Raw genomic sequence first — 18,190 nt, 5'->3', positions numbered from 1 at the left:
ACTTGGGAGGCAGTGTGTCATCCAAAGTCATGGGACTGACTTCTCTTCCTGTCAAGTCCTTCTGCCCCCAAAGATGCACTGAGTCTCAATCTGATCCAGGTGGGTTCTCCACACCTTCTTCCTGTGGCTTATCTGCCTAATGCTAGATGAACACCACACAGTTATAAATACTCAGGTCAATATATATATGCAGGTATAGATATATATATTCTGGTCACTGTTTTACACTTGAACAAAGAAAACCACTAGCCTGCTTGTTCTAGAGTTTGTGCCACCCCGACTCCCATCTGCCTGTGGTGTAGCTGGCAGGAAATGTGAGCCACTGAGTCCCACGGGCCGCTCACCTTACGTGGCCCCGTCGCACTGGCCGACAGTCAGTTTCAAAGCCCCCTGCTCGTGCAGGCTCTTCAGGGCCTTGAACTCCAAGGGCATGGTATGGGGGCCGGCCTGGGAAGTGTAGCCGTACTTGAGGCTGTCGTAATAGTGGTACTTGACGGGGTTCTGGTTCTGATCTAGCGGAAAGGGCCAGAAGCCATAGAGGTAGATCTGGTTGCAGAAACGCGTGGCCAGGGTGTACATCAAGAGGCCCGTGGTGGGTCTTTTGATGTGAACTTTGTTAGTCAGCCAGTATCTGGGAAAAAAAAAAAAAAAAAGTGAAACAAAGAAACAAAAAAGAAACCTGAGTTTGCGAATCATCCTTTCCAGGAAGGGGAAGATTCTGTCCTGGGCCACAGCCTGCCTCCTGCGAGCTGCAGACATGAGGCTGAGAGATGAAAGGGGCTTGCCCAAGTTCACCTAGGTAGAAAGGGCAGGACCTTGACTTGAACTCAGGCCGGTTGAAATCTAAAGCAGGGGCTGGCAAACTTTTTCTGTAAAGGGCCAGGTGGCAACAATTGTTGGCTTTGCGGCCATACTCCTGGCCTCTGCCGTTGTAGCACAAGAGCGCCACAGACAGCACACACGGGTGTGTCTGCGCCATAGTTTGCCGACCCTGATAAAGGGCCGCCTCTTGCATGGTGCCCACCGCCTATTGCCTCACCTGACTTTGGCAGGCATTGACCTCCTTGCCTCCTAAGCATCTTCAGATTTCTTTCCCATCCCCGCCCCCTTCCGCCTCTGATGCAGGCGGCCCATCTCTGAGCATGTGTGGCTTCCCTGGAGGGCAGAGGGAGCAGCAAACAGCGGCCTGCCCTGTGAGGCTGGGTTCTGCAAAGGAATCTGTCGGGAGTCTGAGAGGAAACACGGGGCAGGGGCAGGGCGGGGAGAGCAGAGCTTTAGGCTAAGGGCTTCCTGTGTTGAGTGAGGGGCTGAGCTACCTTTGTACATAGAGGGCCTTGGTTTACCTTAATCGAGAAAGAAGTGAGGAAGAAACCATCTTCATTTAGCAGGCTAAGCAACAGAGGTTGAGAGGGGGTTTCGGTGACAGTTCTGTCTACAGCTACCTGTGTGCCTTTGAGCAAGTTGCTTCTCCCTGCTGGACCCACTTTTTCACATTTATGCAATGATGGGGCACAGACCAAGGGACCGCCAAGACAGCCTCCAAATTCCACCACAATCCAGAAGTGTCTCCAGAAGTGGGAAAATAGACACTCTCTTTGCCATCATTTTTGTTTTCCATCATGGTTTTCCTCCTGCTTGGATTTAGAACCCACTGGGATGCGTGGTCCAACCTCTTTATTTCTAGTAAAACCTTCCACTTACCCAATGCTGAACCCTTTTAAATGTAATGTGTTTGCCTTGGTGGAAAGCCGTACTTCCCTATCACAAACTCCTTACTACTGTGTCTACACTAGACAGTGCCTGTGGTTTTCGGTACTCAAACACACTCTGTGGGCCCCCATCCCACAAGCTCCCATTTGCCACTGTGAAAAACACCCACTACCCATCGGAAGCACAGGCCAGCAAAGTTCCCCACAGCACCTCGGCACAGTGATGCCCGAGACTATAAAGTCACACATGTCAGTTAAATTCATGCCAGAAGGTAAAATGATGCTGGACAGAACACTTACATATTGCTGAAAGTTACAACTGTTTTACATTATTAACAGTGCTTCTAGCTCAAAGTTTGGGGGCAGCTTCTCTAGAAGCCCAAGTATACCCTTCCTTTTGCAAGAGGATCCTTCTGCAGCTCCAAAATAGGAACTCCCAAACATTTCAGAGACTCAAGCTTAAATCCTTTAGCTTTTGAGGGAGGCATTAGCCTTTGTATCAGACAGGGTTATAGATCCCTAATAACCCATATAATTTCAGTAAATCATATACTATTGGATATAATAAAATTTATTTCAAGGCTCCCTCCCACCCCATCCTTTCTGTCAGGCCAGGGTGATCTGAATTTCTCCCCTAACATTGATAATGGAGTCTGTGGTCCCCAACAGCCAGAATCAGAGTGAACATGATTCTTCTGGGCACTGCAGGTGGCCCCCTTTCACAACTGCTGTTGTTTCATAAGCCTGTCAGTTGAAGGCCCCTTTCTTTGTACCCTCTCCTTTTTCATCTTGTCTGAGCCAAGAAACTTCCCTGCAGCTGAATTTTCCAACCTGGAATCAGACAGAGGGGTAGAGGCAGAGGACAGAAGAATGGCTCTAGTAACTGCAAACACAATAAAAAAATAATAGGAAAAGAGTTGGCGAACATACCACGGAACTTCATCATTTCTGTCCTGCATGCTTGAGAAGTTTCATCCCAGCTGATATGTAGGAGGCATGGTGCTGGCTCAGGGGGATGCTTGATGCTGAGACTGGGGCTTATTAGATAGGGAGCCCTTCCTTAGACTACCTCAATACTCTATACACTCAGTGGGGCTGAGCTGAGCTTGGGAGGACCCTGAGGGGTGAAGGCAGGGAGAGTTTATGGAGGAGAAGAATCCAGAAGAGCAGCAGCTGGCCCTTGCCAAGTGCTTATCCACCTCGGCTTAACTACATCTAATAACGGGGAGCTCACCCCCTCTTGAGCTAGTCCATTGCACTTTCAGCTTTAACTCAATGGTTCTCAACCTAGGCTGCCCCCTGGAATTGCCTGGAGCTTTAAGAGGACCCATCCTGGGTCCCACATCCAGGTGCAGCCTGGACGCTGGGATTTTTAAAACCTCCCCCAGTAATTCAAATGTGCAGTCAAGGCTAAGAAGCCCTGCTCTAACTGGTAGGTGGTTCTGCCAAAAGAACCTAAGAACGAGACTTACTTAGAGAAAAGAGGGGGGAAAAGTAAGCATAAGGGATAGTCATCGTGTTTTAAAGACAATTGGGCCTGGAGAACTCATCTAGCTCAGCGGCCTGGCAGGGGATATAGCTGAGCGAGCTGGGAGTTGGGACATGTGTGTAAGGAAAACTGACACTGGCCTCTGTGTTGCCAAGGCAATAGGAAGTGGTGGGGACTGTGGCATCTAAAGGGGTAGCTGGTTTTATTGTTGTCTTGTATGGTCATGTCAAATTTTCTGATCTTTTCAAAGGTATCAGAAATCTGGATTTTAACACAAATTCTCCAAATTTTTAAATGTTGGCAACTACTTAAAAAATTTTTTTTAAATCCGGTGAGTCCTTATTGGGTGAGTTAACAGACCATATCTATGGGTAATCCACGGTTCTCCTGGATTGAACTTGTCCTCCTCTTTCAATTTACAGAGGAAAAAGTGAGAATCCAGGGTGACTTGCCTGAGAAGAGGCAAACCTCTCACGCAGCTGGTCAGATAGAGCTTGGATAAAATGCAGCCTCCCCACTCCTGGTTCTTGGGCTTTTTTCACTCCATGGTGATTCTGGGGGGTGGGGGCTTTGTCGGGGCTGGGGATGAGCTGGCTGCAGCTGCTGTTGACACTATCCAGGGACACACGAGCCACGGGCTGTGTCCCCTCATGAGAGCATCTCAAAGACTGTTCACTCACTGAGAAATTCAAGCCCTAACAACGGCCACATGACAGATTAGGGATTTGCGGTTTGTTTATTTTCTGATTGCAAGGGCTTAGCAGGGTAAGGCTTTCAGAAATAAATTTCTTTTCAAGCCATCGATGCTCTGCCCAGAGAGAGGCAGGGAAGAATTGAATCAGTGGGGAAACATCCAAGTAGCTCATAGGTGGGTCTGAGTTTACCCAGACGCGTGCAGTGCCCTCCCCGTAGATGTGCCTTTCCCCTACATGTCCTCTTGGTGAACTCTCTTTTTTTTTTTTCCCCTCAAACTGAGCACGTGAATCACGTCTTCCTGGAAATGCTCCCTTTGTTCTACTCTCTTCTCAGCTCAAACTGAGTTAGTCATTCCCCCCTTATTATTATGAGTTTTGTTTCCATGGATCCTATTGTGCTTATCAACCCGAGCTGATCCTTCCTTACTGTATGGGTTGGACTCCCACTCAAAACTGTACTGTGATCTCCCCAAGAGCGGAGGCCATGCCTTTCACTCCTTTGTGGGGTCATCAGAGGCACCTGGCTCTGTGTGTGGTGCAGCCAAGGCACAATGGCAGAGACAGCATCGCTCAACCAATCCTGCATGGGCTTGCCTATATCTCTCAGCATCCCTTGTAAATGAGCTGGGGTCACATGACCAGTTCTGGCCAATAGACTGCAATAGGAAATGGTCCCTGCTGGACCAACTGTTCCCCGAGAGCTTACTCCTGCCTTGGAGAACCTCAGTGCCTCCTGGAAAGATGATGTCAGCCTAAGATGAAAAAAGCCTAAATCCTAGAATCACTGGTTGGAAGACAGCTCCAACCAACCTGTATCACACTTTGCGAGGATGAGAAATAAACTTCTGTTGTGCTAAATCACAAGGGTTTCAGGGATTGTTATTGTAGCATAAACTAGAATTGATTATCCTGGCTTCCATGGTGCTCGGCAACGTTGAACTTAAATGGATTTGAAAAATGGGAAGAAGTAGAAAAGGAGAGAGGGGGAAGCTAGCAGTGCATGCAGCTTAGTGACTCTGGCCGGCTAGGACAGGAATAGAAATGCCAAGACTCTCAGATCTGCTGCCCAGAACCGCTCACTGGGAAAGGTGTTAACAGCAAAAGAGGCTCCAGAATGAATTGAGAGCTCAGTGGCAAGGAGGGACCCTCTTATTTCCGATTCTGCCTCTGTGGGTAAACAAGAGCTCCTGAGTGAGGTCTGACAGGGACACGGGGGCGCCGTTTAATGAGCAGCTTGTTCTAGAAGCTGACAGTTATGCGGGAACAAATCACTCTCCATTTCCTTTATCGCTCCTCAGTCGCCCTGGCCAATTTAGAGACTGTGTGCATGGCCGACTTGTAGACGATTTCTTTCCTTGAGATAACAGCTGGGTGTTAAAACACAAACTAATTAATTTTGCCTTCCTAAACGAGGTTAGCTGGGTGCATCCAGGATGCTGTATTGACAATGCACCTTTAATATCCCAGTCTGGAGGCTTTAATTAGAAGGCAAAGTAATCTCCAAAAAGGCAGTAATTATTTTTCAAATTCGTTACCCCAATTGCCAAGACGATTAAGTGCCATATTTTATGAGCATGGACGGCAATAAATGAAGATTGCCAAAATCATCACCAAAGCACACTTGTCCTTCTCCCTGGATTCCTGTGCTTGGTATGTGGCAAGCATGGTGGCTACCATGGTTGGAAAAAGTGACCAAAGGGGCTTTCTCTAAGAATCTGAAAGCACTTTGTGGGATATAGCTCATATCGTCCTTAAGGAACAGGAATGCCTCGCAGGTGGTCATCGAGGGATACTTGGTGATGCTTTGCACAGGACCATCAGCAAAGCCAGAAACAGGGTTCTCAGACTCCTGGTCTCTCGTCATCTACATCACCAGCCTGGGCTCTGGTCCAGGGACCTCAAAGCCCATTGCTGTCTTTCCTTGGGAGCACGTTAGAGCTCTGGTGTCTTGGGGGGCATCTCAGGATGTAGCTTCCCAGCTTTGTGGAACTGGAGATCGGGGGGTTTGTTTCAGAATTTGAGGCTGGTGTGCGGAGCTGGTTAAGCCCTGGGGATGCTTGAGGCCGATTCCTGGTCCCCAGGCCTCCATGCTTACCCAAGCCAGTGTTCTCACTCAAGTAAGTCAGGCTAGTCTCAAGTATTACCATGCCACCAAAAGCTCCCCCATGACTCCTGGGGTCCACAGGATAACATCCAGCAGCCTCAGCCCAACTTGTGAAGCCCTTGAGATTTGGGCCTGAGATCCCTCCCACCACCTGGCATGCACAGCCACACTGCCACCAGGAACTTCTGGTTTCTTCCAGGACACCACCACCACCTCCTACTTCTCCTGGCTGGCAACTCCTTCTCAGCTTCCCTGAAGGAAGCCTTCTAGGACCTGCCTGGATGGTTTTGTGTCCTGTATGTTGTTCTTTTCCTATCCTAGCACTGATCATGCTATGCTATAATGATTTGTTTACTTGTCTTCCTCCTCCCCTACAATTTAAATTTCTATGAGCAAGTGGGTTGACTTCTTGTTTCCATGTAACCCCAGATCCGAGCATAGCTCACCCACAGAGTGGGTGCTTCACAGATCTTTGTTTAATGAAGCAGTGAGTGAAGATTAGCAAGTAGGGGTTAATGTCTCCCTTCGGGGGCACTGGCAGGAGAGGTGGAAGGAGCCTGGCCTTACCCTAAACCCTTCTAGGAAGCCAGTGGGTTCTCACATGTGAAAGGTGGGCTAACAGCATCCTAGACAGTATGTTGCCCAAAGAAAGAAGGAAAAACCATGATGCCGGTTACTTAAGGCGTTCCTCCTGCTACGGGTGGGGGTGGCCCCAGGGAGTCTAGAGACTGCAGCTCCCGCACAGGTATCGCTTCTGTCGCTAGAGGCCCAGCAGGGACCCAGCAAGACCATTTCTTGGGGATTTAAACCTTCTGGCTAGACTCTGGAATCTAAACTGAGGCCACTACAAATAGAAAAAAAAGTTATATTTAACCTCATTCATAATTAAAGGAATTCAATTTCACACAACGAGATGCCATTTTTCACTGGATTGGCAGAGATAATAGATGGTGATGATACATCATGTTGGGGAGGTTATGGGAAAGCAGGTATTTTCAATAATCATAGGTGGGAGTGTAAATTGGTACGTACCTCTGTGGTGGGCAATTTGGCAATCTCTATGGAAACGAACAGTGCCTATAGCATATATCCATCTCTCTTTTTTAGCAATGGCACATCTAAAAAGCAAGACTACATATATACATATGTGTGTAGATGCCAGTCCAGGACAATTGCTGTAATACTGATCATACCAGCAGAAGACTGGAAAAGCCTGCGATGCCCACTGATGCCTTCTGCTAATAGAAATTATGGTCCAGACACGGTGGAGTATTAGGCAGCTGTGAAGGAGAATGAGGTGTTGCATGTCGATATGGAATAATTTCCAGAATTTAGCAAAGTGCAGTACTTAAAACATGCTCCCTTAGGTTGAAAGTGGATATTTCTGGAAGGATACACATAGAAAAACCAGTTTAATAGGCTGCTTCTGTGGAGGAGGGCTCACTTTTCACTTGAAATCCTTCCATACTATTTGGCTTTTTCTTTTGACTATGTCCATTGCTATTTAAAAGAAAATGGAGACAATCCATTAAAAATGACCAATGCCATCTGTGCTTTAACACCCCAGACCTTCCTCCCTTTCTTTAGGTAACACCACCATGCAATGCACTTCCACACTCTGTGTCCACTGGAGGAGACTGGGCCTCAACTCCTGTGACCGGCCCTGGGGACGTGCTCTGTGGACTCTGATAGGCATGTCTGGGAGGGGCCCCCTCCAGCCTGAGCTGGTCTCATCCCTGCCGTCCTGCACCCTGCTTCCTCTCACCACCTGGACCTGCCCTCCGGCCTCAGGTTCTGCTCCCCTCTGACAGGGAGCAAGGCCTACTTTGCTGAGCCAGTGCTCCAGCCCTGGGAGGGGTGCCCGCTGGATCAGTGCCTTCCGAGGGCCTAGGCTCAGCACTCCTGATGCCTAATTAAGCATGAATTCACAGGCCTCCTGTGCCCTAGGCTTGTGGGCTGGGTGGCTGGCTACACAGGCCAGCCAGCGAGCTGCTTTCTTGCCCGAGGGCAGCCCTCTCTGTAGGTCCCAGCCTTCCGCATTGTGGTAACTGAATTAGAGCCATTCACTACCAGCTGCTGACCAGAGCTTCCCACTTCCTGCAGCCAAATTCAATTGCCTGGGTGTCCTTCCCCTCCATTGCTCACGCCCCTTGCCAACAGCCAGCCAGGGCACTGTGCCACCCTGAGGGCCGGCAGACCCAGAAGCTCCTGGAAACCAGGTTGGGTCAGGGGCAGTGAGTGTCGAAGGGCAGCCCTTCTGCTCAGTGTCTCTGCCCCACACTGCCCACTTCCCTGCAATATCCAGGACCGATAACTGCCACAGATGGCAGGAATCTTGAGAGTACATGGTGGGTAGAGATCCTCATAGCACAGGTGTGTTGAATCAAAGGCTCTCTGTGGGGGGCGGGTACTATCTAGCCCAACTGTTATAGGCTGAATTGCATCCCCTCGGAACGCGTATGTTGAAGTCACAACTTCCAGTACTTCAGAATGTGACCTTTGGAGATAAGGGTCTTTACAGAGATAACCAAGTTAAAATGAGGCTACTAGAGTGAGTTCTAATCCAATATAACTGAGGTGCTTAAATCTGGAGACAGACAGGCACACAGGGAGAATGATGAAGATGGCCATCTACAAGCCAAAGAGAGAGGCTTGGAAGAGATTCTTCCCTCAGAGGCCCCAGAAGGATTTCTAGCCTCCAGAACTGTTCTTTAGGCCACCCAGCCTGTGGTACTTTGTTACAGCAGCCCTAGCAAACTAACACCCTAACTGTACAATACATATTTCCCTCTCCACAGCCCAGTAAGGGGTATCCCTTGCTGTCTGGACATCTCCAAGAATGCAGAATTCATCCGTTCCGAAGAGGCAACTATGCTCATTTCAGATGATCTTTATTTGTTGGAATGTTCTTCCCAGTGTCCAGAGGAAACCAGACTTACTCTAGATCCTTTCCCGACCCTAGTTCATACCTGGAGACTCACAGCCCAAATCCGCAAGCCCTTCAAGGGCAGGAACCTTGATTTATTGATTTTTGTGTTCCCCCAGCACAGGCCTGGAACCCTTGAGGTGCCTGTAAGTATGTGCTGAATAAGAAAGATTGCTCTCATACTCCTTGGAGACTTCTCTTCCCAGATCCTTTCAACTTTTGGATTTCTTTGCCACTGTGGCCCCTCTGCAGCCTGGAACCCAAAACTGAATGTGGTTCTCCAACAAGGCCATCGCTGACCTCCCTGACTCTCAAAGATGTTACCCATCCATCCATTGCTGTGGATGTGTAGTGCTAAGATCACATTATCCCTTTGAGCGACCACACATCTGCTGATGGTTGGTACTGTTTATCCCTCTTTACCTGTACAACTGTTTGGAACCCAAGTACAGAATCTTGCATTCATTCATATGAAATTTCTTCCTCTTAGATTGGCTCGTTGTTTCAGCCTGTCAAGAGAAATTTGGATTCAACTCTGAGGCCCCCAATATTGGGAATTCCCCAAAAGTCACATCACCTGTGAATTTGCTAAGCAGACAATTGATGCCTTCATGTAAGTCACTGGTAAAAATGGGGACAGTTGGCAGGACAGGATGCTGGTGGCCTGTTCTTAAAGATCTCCATGAAGTCAACATTAATCTAATCAATTAGTGTCTTTGGGGCATCAGTGGTCAACAGACAGTGGTCAGTCTATGTGTCAAGGATATGGGAAGGCGGGTGGCAGTGGGAAAAGCAGAGACTTTGAAGCCTCTACATGTGGATTCTAATCCCCCTTCTCCCACCTGAGTGATCTTGGGCAATTCTCTTCACATTCCTGAGCCTGTTTCCTTATGAGTAAAATGGGGATGGAAATAGTATCTATCTTATAAGGCTGTTCTGAGGTGTCCTGACCTTCCCGCTTGCTCTGCTTGGTGGGGAAGCTGCCCTGTGCTTGCGATAACGGTGCTGTACAGGTGGAGTCTTGACACACTGCTATCCACTGCAGTCTTCTAACACCACGTCTTCAGTGCAGCAGCTCCCAGCCCCCTGAGCTCATAGCACCCCCAAATCCAGAACTGGGTGGGTGTGAATTTCTGCTGCATCTGGTGCATTGCATTAAAGTGAGACAATGTGGTTAAATTCATGGTTGTGACTCTTACTGGCTGGGTGACCTCATACAAATCACCCAACTTGTCTGGTCATCAAGCTCTTCATTTGTAAAATGAAGACACTAGGGTGCTCAAAGTCAATTCCCACTTGACATTCTGATCAACAAGCACAAGGATTCTAATTTCCTCACACTTGTTATTTTCCACTGTTTTGATAATAGCCATTCTAGTGGGTGTGAAGTTGTAACGCATTGTTGTTTTGTCTTATATTTCCCTAGTGATTAGTGATGTTGAGCACCTTTTCATGTGCTTATTGGCCACTTGTATATCTACTTTGGAGAAATGTCTATTCAAGTCCTTTGGCCATTGTTGAATTGGGTTGTTTGATTTTTGTTGTTGAGTTATAGGAGATCTCTATATATTCTGGATATTAATCCCTTATTAGATAATATGATTTGCAAATATTTTCTCCGATTCTATGGGTAGCTTTTTAACTCTCTTGATATATTGTCTTTTTGGCACACGAAGAGTTTTAATTTTGATGAAGTCCATTTTTATCTATTTTGTTGTTTGTTGTTGTTGTTGCTACCTGTGTTTTTGGTGTCATACTTAAGAAACCGTTGCCAAACCCAAGGTCATAAGGAGATTCCCTGTGTTTTCCTGTAAGAGTGAATTTCTTCTAAGTGAATTGTACCCTTTAAAATGGTTTCAATGGGCTATACTATCAAAAAAACAAAATAATGAGTGTTGGCCAGGATGTGGATAAATTGAATAACACGTGTTGGATGAATGTGGAGAAACTGAAACTCTTGTACACTGTTGGTAGATTGTAAAATGGTGCTGCCACTATGGAAAACAGTATGGAGGCTCCTTAAAAAATTAAAAATAGAACTATGGTATTATCCAACAATTCTATTTCTGAGTGTATATCCAAAAGAATTGAAAGCAGGGTCTCAAAGAGCTATTCGCAGACCCATGTTCATAGCAGCACTATTCACAAGAGTCAAGAGGTAAAAGCAACCCAAATGTCCATTGATGGATGAATGGACAAACAAAACATGGCATATACATACAATAGTATATTATTCAGCCTTCAAAAGGAAGGAAATTCTGACACATGCTACAACATGGATGAAAATTGAGGACATTACATTAAGTGAAATAAGTCAGTCACAAAGAAGCAAATACTATATTACTTTACTTATATGAGGTATCTAAAGTAGCCAAAATCATAGAAACAGAAGTAGAATGGTGGTTACCAGGGGCTGGATATATGAGGAAAAGGGGACTTGTGTTTAGTCAGTACAGAGTTTTGGATTTGCATGAAGAAAAAGTTCTGGAGATCTGTTTCACAACAATGTGAAAATACTTAACACTACTGAACTGTACAGTTAAAAATGGTTAAAATGGTAAATTTTATGTGGTGTATATTTGACCACAATAAAAAAGTGTTTATCCTGTCCCACCCCATAAATGGGGTGTTCATTGGACAACAGATTTTTAATAAGGAAATAAGATTATTCTGCAAACTACAACCCATATTGGAACTTTGAGGTAAAGAACTCCTGACGGGTGAATTTGACTTGGTCCATTGTTCTATAGACTCCTTTATTAAATGGAGCCTAAATAAATTTCCTTCCCAGTGGTTTCACCCTCTGGTCCTACTTCTACCTCTTGAGTCTACAGCACAAGTCTAATCCCTTGGTTGGTGGTTGGTGGCAGCTGCCATGATCACAGTAGTTATGACTGATAGTCTGTCTCCCCTATGTTGGCACAGGACACACATTCTGTCATAGGTATTGCTCCCCAGTATAAATAGAGAAAGCAGGGCACAGGAGACAAGCCACCTCGTCAAGGATGTTATACAACCAAGGGAGTAACGGAGCTGGGATGTGAACCCAGGTGTCCCTACCTCCAAAGCTCATGTTCTTGATGCTAGGCCAGATTGCCTCTTAGCCAGGTTCCTCCTCAGCCTTCTTCTCTATGACCCCTTGCTGTTTTCTCAGGTGCCTTTGTTCTGCATCCCTCACCAGCTCATTCTTCCTCTTGCAGTAAACACCAGGTAAGTTCCCACCTGGTGGGAACAGAGGCAAGCCCTTCCTCTCAATACAGACATTGCCCACCTTCTCAGTGATGCCCTACTGGACCCAAACCCTACAGGGCCCAGTGTCTGCACAGAGCGGGGGAGCACTGTCAGAAATCCATCCCAAGGCCCCTGAAGCCCTCATTCCTGCCCTCTCCCCTTGCTAAAAGGAGAACAACCCCTTCCCGTCCGTCTCTCCTGCAGTATTTCCTCCCGGGAGTTCCTGCAAAGGAAGATGTTGCAATCTCAGGATTAACAGCCTGTTTGTTTAAAGGGCTTATTACTGGTGCTTAATGCTATTTTGACAGGTGAAAGTGAGTCAATTATAGCTGGAAATAGCTCCGGCTGCATAGTTTCTTCCAGGTGGTTGCCCATTCCCTAGCCAAGGGCCTTTTTGGTAAAGAGGTTTACCAAAGGGCACTTCGTCTCTTTCCCTCATATCCTCTGACCTCCGAACCACATAAAGACTCTCCTCCTTCCAGGAAGGAACAATGTTAAAGGCATGGAGCCTAAATCCATGCGATGGGGGTTGCTGCAGCAGCCCCTCTCCGTGAGGGGGTGAAGTGGGTGCTAAAGGGAGGCTTGAAAGGTCAACCTCCAGGATACAGAATGCAGCCCCAGCGAGCCTGGGTCCATACAGGTATCACTCTTCTCCATCAGCCACGAATCTGGCTGCCTCTCATTGAATGTCTCCCTAGGTCTTTCTTGAGGGCAATAGGTTTCTGTATTGATACCCATCCTAATTAGACCAGTGTTATTCGCAGGCTTGGGTGCCTCAGGTCAGGGGTCACCTTTATGAAGACAGCAAGAGTCCTTTCTGGGTGGCTCAGAGGACCTCCTACGGTCACACCAAATTAGGCTAAGGCCCCAGTGAAGATCATTCCAATGTCCCCCAGAAATTGTCTTATGTCACCAGAGCAGGACTGTGAACTGCCAGGTGGCTGGATGGACCACTGGCTGCAGGGCCAAGCTGGCAGTCAGGAGTGTCATGGGATGTATTTGTAACAGGTTATCTCACACTTAACATGCCCAAGAAAGAGCTCTCTTCCTCAACATGCCCAAACACACACAGACTTCTTCCAGACTCTCCCATCGCAGAGAATGGTACCACGGTCCACGCACCTGCTCCAACCCTAACCCTGACAGTCATCCTGGAGTTCTCGCTTTCTCTCACCCCTTGAGGTCCTTAAATAGAATCCATTAGCAAATCCTGCTGCCTCTACTCCAAATGTTCTAGCAAATCTGAACAAACTGTTGCATATCTACCACCACCGTCCCAGTCTAAGCCACAGTGATTCCCAACCTGGACTCCTACAACCGCTTCCCAGCAGACGTTCCTGCTTTCATTTTTGCCCCCTTATGGCTTCTCCTCCACACAGTGGCTGTCCGAGGGTCATTCTCCACACGGCTCTCTGGGTGGCGGCAGCAGATTGCTCAGAACTGGCACGCCACATGCCACACGTTTGCCAACCTACTTCTCCAGGAAGGGGGGCTCAGAAAGGCCAGGTGACTTGCAGAGGTCAGACAACGAGTGAGTGGTGCAGCTGGGCTGCAAACGCACCTGGGAAAGGAAAGCTGCCTCTCAGGCACCCCCCGCACCCCGCGGCTGCTCACCCGCGGACGGCGTGCAGCAGGCGCAGAGAGGGGTACGCAGTACGCACGTTGACGCGGTGCTTCAGGATGAGCTCGTTGACCCACTCGACCCGCTCCTTGCCGCCCCTGGCCATGAAGGCAGGGATCCACAGGATGCTGCCGTTGAGGCTGTGCAGCCGCTGCAGCAGCTTCTCCCGCCACGTGGCGTTGACCAAGTCCTCGAAGGCCCGCTGGATGACGGAGGGGTTCATGGTCACCAGGTCTGTCTTGAGCCCCACATCCCGGGCGTACTCCTGCACCGGGGCCAGGTTGCACCTGCCGGAGAAAAAGGCAGCGATGGTCCTTTCGGGAAAGCTGAGGCACTGTTGCTTATACTTAACTTTATCCCTCCTTTATCTCTCCTCGCATCCTCCTCATCCCCAAACAAAGACCCAGGGCATCTTCCTGAATTCACCAGGCCCTCCTGTCATCCCTGTTCCTTCTTCTCCTGACACACATATTTACTGAGCCTTTAGCACATACATAGAACGTTGCTGGGCCCTGGGGTTATACAACACCTGCCTTCTGGAGTTCAGGATCTCATGGAGAAGAAAGGAAGCAAGTAAGTCAGCCCTCAGCCCACAAGATGACCATGTTATAGGCAGGTGTGACCTAGTCACATTAGGTGACAGAGTGAGGGCTCTGAAGACACACTCCTGGGTTCAGAATTCAGCTCTGATACTTTCTTCCTGTGTGATTCTAGGTAACCTGATCAACCTCTCTGTGCTTTCTGAGAGCTTCCTCCTGGCTAAGGATCAGCCACGACAGGATTTTTTAGCTATGACGGAGATCACAACAGCATCCCCTCGCAGGGATTAAGGCAGTCCCTAGACACCCAGTACTTCGAACGCTGCTGGACCACAGTGAGAGCTCAGTACATGTTAACTGCTACCATCATCCTCACGGGGAGGAGGAGCATCGGGTGGTCTTCCTGAGGTGGTGACCGTCACGGGAAGTCGGATGGAAGAGCAGAAGCCCGTTTGTGGATAAGGCACCTCAGGAGAGTGTTTCTCCAGCTTGCAAGAGCAGAAGAATCACCTCAGGCAGTGGTTAAAAATACAGAATCCCCAGGTCCCTCACCTGGAGGTCCAGATCCAGCAGGTGAGCTGAGGAATTGATATTTAGTCTTATAACCAGGCAGCTTAGGAAACATCATGCTATGGCATTTTAAGCCCAGTAAATGTATCACAGGGGCCTAGGGGCATGAAGCAGTGTGGGTATTTAGGGGAAGGCAGGTGATTTGCTCTGATGGGGGCATATTGTGTGGAGGAGGTGGGGTGAGAGAGGCAAGCGAGGTGAGATAGCAAAGGGCCTGTGTGTCAGGGATGCTGCCACCTGGCAGCCAGTGGGGGTCTGTACACAGTGGCGTCATATGGCTTTTGTCCTGAAAGACCACACAAGTCGGCCCCACAGACATGCAGATCTGTGAGAGCCATAGAGTAAAGGTCAAAGTACAGCCACACATTGTTGTAAGTGGCTCTCACCACGGTGTTTCAGGTCCCTCTTTTCCAAGTGCGCGTGCACCGCTGCGGACGTGAGTCCTGGGAGAGGCAGAGCATGCCGTGGCCGTGCCTCTCAAAGTGCGGTCCACTCATCGGCACAAGGGTATTAGGAATGCAGAGTCTCGGGCCCCACCCCAGACCTGATGACTCTGCATCTTGATAAGCTCAGGTGATTCATACGCTGGTTATGTTTGGAAACACTGGGCTAGAACCTAACGGAAGGACTTCAGAGACCGCCAGCCCAACCGCCCAGGTTACAGATGATGAAACTGAGGCCCAGAAAGGGGAGTGACACACTCCAAGTCACGTGACAAATGGGCAGCAGAGCCAAGACTGGACTCCAGACATCACACCACTCATCTTGCTGTGCAAGTGTCAAAAAAACAAAACAAAGCAAAACAAAAAACTGTTGGTTAGAATCTGCTGTGGTCCCTGGAAAGCCTGGGGCCGGGCTGGGTGGAGCACTGAAAACTCAATACGGAAACCAGGTCAGGAAGGTCGCCTTCAACGCTGCCAGGCTCCCCAGGAGGTGATCAGACCCTGCCAGGGTCAGCTTTTGCCCTCTGACCATACCTTTAACGCCCTCCCCAACTACCCTCACCCCTCCTCTGGCTTCTAATCAGACAAACCTGCCACTTCCCTTCTCCTCTCCCCTCTCCCCTCCCTCCCCAATTTTTTGACTGGAGAGCTTTGAGAAACAGGACTGAACCACTGGGTACGCCAGGCACAGACAGAACCTGGCAAAGGACAACAAACTAAAACAAGCGTGGCTGCTGGGCTGCAGCAGCTCGTGCATCACAGTGGATGCAGGAGTCAGCACGCCACCTAATCCCACGTCCTGAGGTCCAGGGAGCTCTGTGATAAGGCCGCTTCCCAAAGCCCGGGACAAGGCTCTCTTTGCGTCAAGAGAGTCCCGATAGAAACGTGAGATGCGGTTCTGCCAGTGCTGGGGCGCTGTTTGGGATGAAACTCGAGGCTCTGTGTGCCCTACTTTGGACCAGAGGACAGCAAGGCCTTGTTTTTGAGTTGGGTTGGGGGTCAGGTAACAGGGCCGTGAGTAACTGTGTCCAAATGTGTCCCCAGGCGACTGAAAAATGAGAAATGAGAATGAGAGCTCATTCTCTCTTTGGAGAGAATGATGGTCAAGTACAAATCCAAGTTTCTCTGTCGCCCCCTCACTTCCCAGATTTTGTCTACAGGAGAATAAAGGTACTAGTAGAGTACACCTTAAAAGAGTTTTCCAAACTTGGGCCAACAACTGGCCAGGCCAGGAGACTTTTTTAACCAACCTTCTGTACTTGGCTCTATCCCGGGGTCAGCAAACTTTTTCTGCAAAGGGCCAGATAATAAATATTTTAGGCTTGTGGGCTATAAGCTCTCTCTGTTGCAATTCTTCAACTCTGTACAACAAATTCAACTCTACATCGCAGTGAGAAAGCAGCCACTGAGGATATGAGAATGAATGGGCATGGCTGTGTTTCAGTAAAACTTTATTGATAAAAACAGGTTATGGACCATAGTCTGCCTGCCTCTGTTCTAGACCAACGGTTCTCAGTCTTGGCTGTACAAGATCCTTTTTGACCCACCTCCTAGAGAAATGGAAATAAAAACAAAAATTAAAAAATGGGACCTAATGAAACTTAAAAGCTTTTGCACAGCAAAGGAAACCATAAACAAGACCAAAAGACAACCCTCAGAATGGGAGAAAATATTTGCAAACGAAGCAACTGATAAAGGATTTATCTCCAAAATATACAAGCAGCTCATGCAGCTCAATATCAAAAAAACAAACAACCCAATCCAAAAATGGGCAGAAGAACTAAATAGCCATTTCTCCAAAGAAGATACACAGATTGCCAACAAACACATGAGAGGATGCTCAACATTACTAATCATTAGAGAAATACAAATCAAAACTACAATGAGGTATCACCTCACACCAGTCAGAATGGCCATCATCAAAAAATCTACAAACAATAAATGCTGGAGAGGGTATGGAGAAAAGGGAACCCTCTTGCATTGTTGGTGGGAATGTAAATGGATACAGTCACCATGGAGAACAGTATGGAGGTTCCTTAAAAAACTAAAAATAGAATTACCATATGACCCAGCAATCCCACTACTGGGCATATACCCTGAGAATGCCATAATTCAAAAAGAGACATGTGTCACAATGTCATTGCAGCTCTATTTACAATAGCCAGGACATGGAAGCAACCCAAGTGTCTATCGACAGAGGAATGGATAAAGAAGATGTGGCACATATATACAATGGAATATTACTCAGCCATGAAAAGAAAGGAAATTGAGCTATCTGTAGTGAGGTGGATGGACTTAGAGACTGTCATACAGAGTGAAGTAAGTCAGAAAGAGAAAAACAAATAACATATGCTAACACATATATATATAATCTAAAAAAACCAAAAATGGTTCTGAAGAACCTAGGGGCAGGACAGGAATAAAGACGCAGACATAGAGAATGGACTTGAGGACATGGGGAGGGGGAAGTGTAAGCTGGGATGAAGTGAGAGAGTAGCATTGACATATATACACTACCAAATTTAAAATAGATAGCTAGTGGGAAGCAGCCGCATAGCACAGGGAGATTAGCTCAGTGCTTTGTGACCAGATAGAAGGGTGGGATAGGGAGGTGGGAGGGAGGGAGACGCAAGAGGGAGGGGATATGGGGATATAAGTATACATATAGATGATTCACTTTGTTATAAAGCAGAAACTAACACAACATTGTAAAGCAATTATACTCCAATAAAGATGTTTTAAAAAAAAAAATCTTGGCTGTACACCAGAAGCCCTCAGGCTTCCTGGGCTACATGACCCCACCCCTCAGACGAATTTAATTGGTCTGGGGTGCAGTCTGGACATTGGAACTTTCCAAGGCTAC

The 18,190-nt window shown here is 47.9% G+C and overlaps 1 protein-coding gene across 1 annotated transcript in view; it reads right to left on the bottom strand.

The window, feature by feature from the left end:
* Window positions 1-345: 345 nt before the first annotated feature.
* Window positions 346-18,190, bottom strand: part of ST8SIA2 (ST8 alpha-N-acetyl-neuraminide alpha-2,8-sialyltransferase 2) — a 58,313-nt gene continuing 40,468 nt past the window's right edge. The window contains exons 5-6 of the mRNA XM_007164980.2: window positions 13,769-14,062; window positions 346-631 (exon numbers count right to left, since the gene is read on the bottom strand). Coding sequence (XP_007165042.1) covers window positions 346-631; window positions 13,769-14,062 — 580 coding nt within the window. The remainder of the gene's footprint in view (window positions 632-13,768; window positions 14,063-18,190) is intronic.

Source organism: Balaenoptera acutorostrata, chromosome 3 (genome assembly GCF_949987535.1).
Source record: "Balaenoptera acutorostrata chromosome 3, mBalAcu1.1, whole genome shotgun sequence".
NCBI lineage: Eukaryota > Metazoa > Chordata > Mammalia > Artiodactyla > Balaenopteridae > Balaenoptera > Balaenoptera acutorostrata.
The sequence above is the reverse complement of the archived record's forward strand: the minus strand, read 5'-3'. Positions and strand labels throughout refer to the sequence as shown.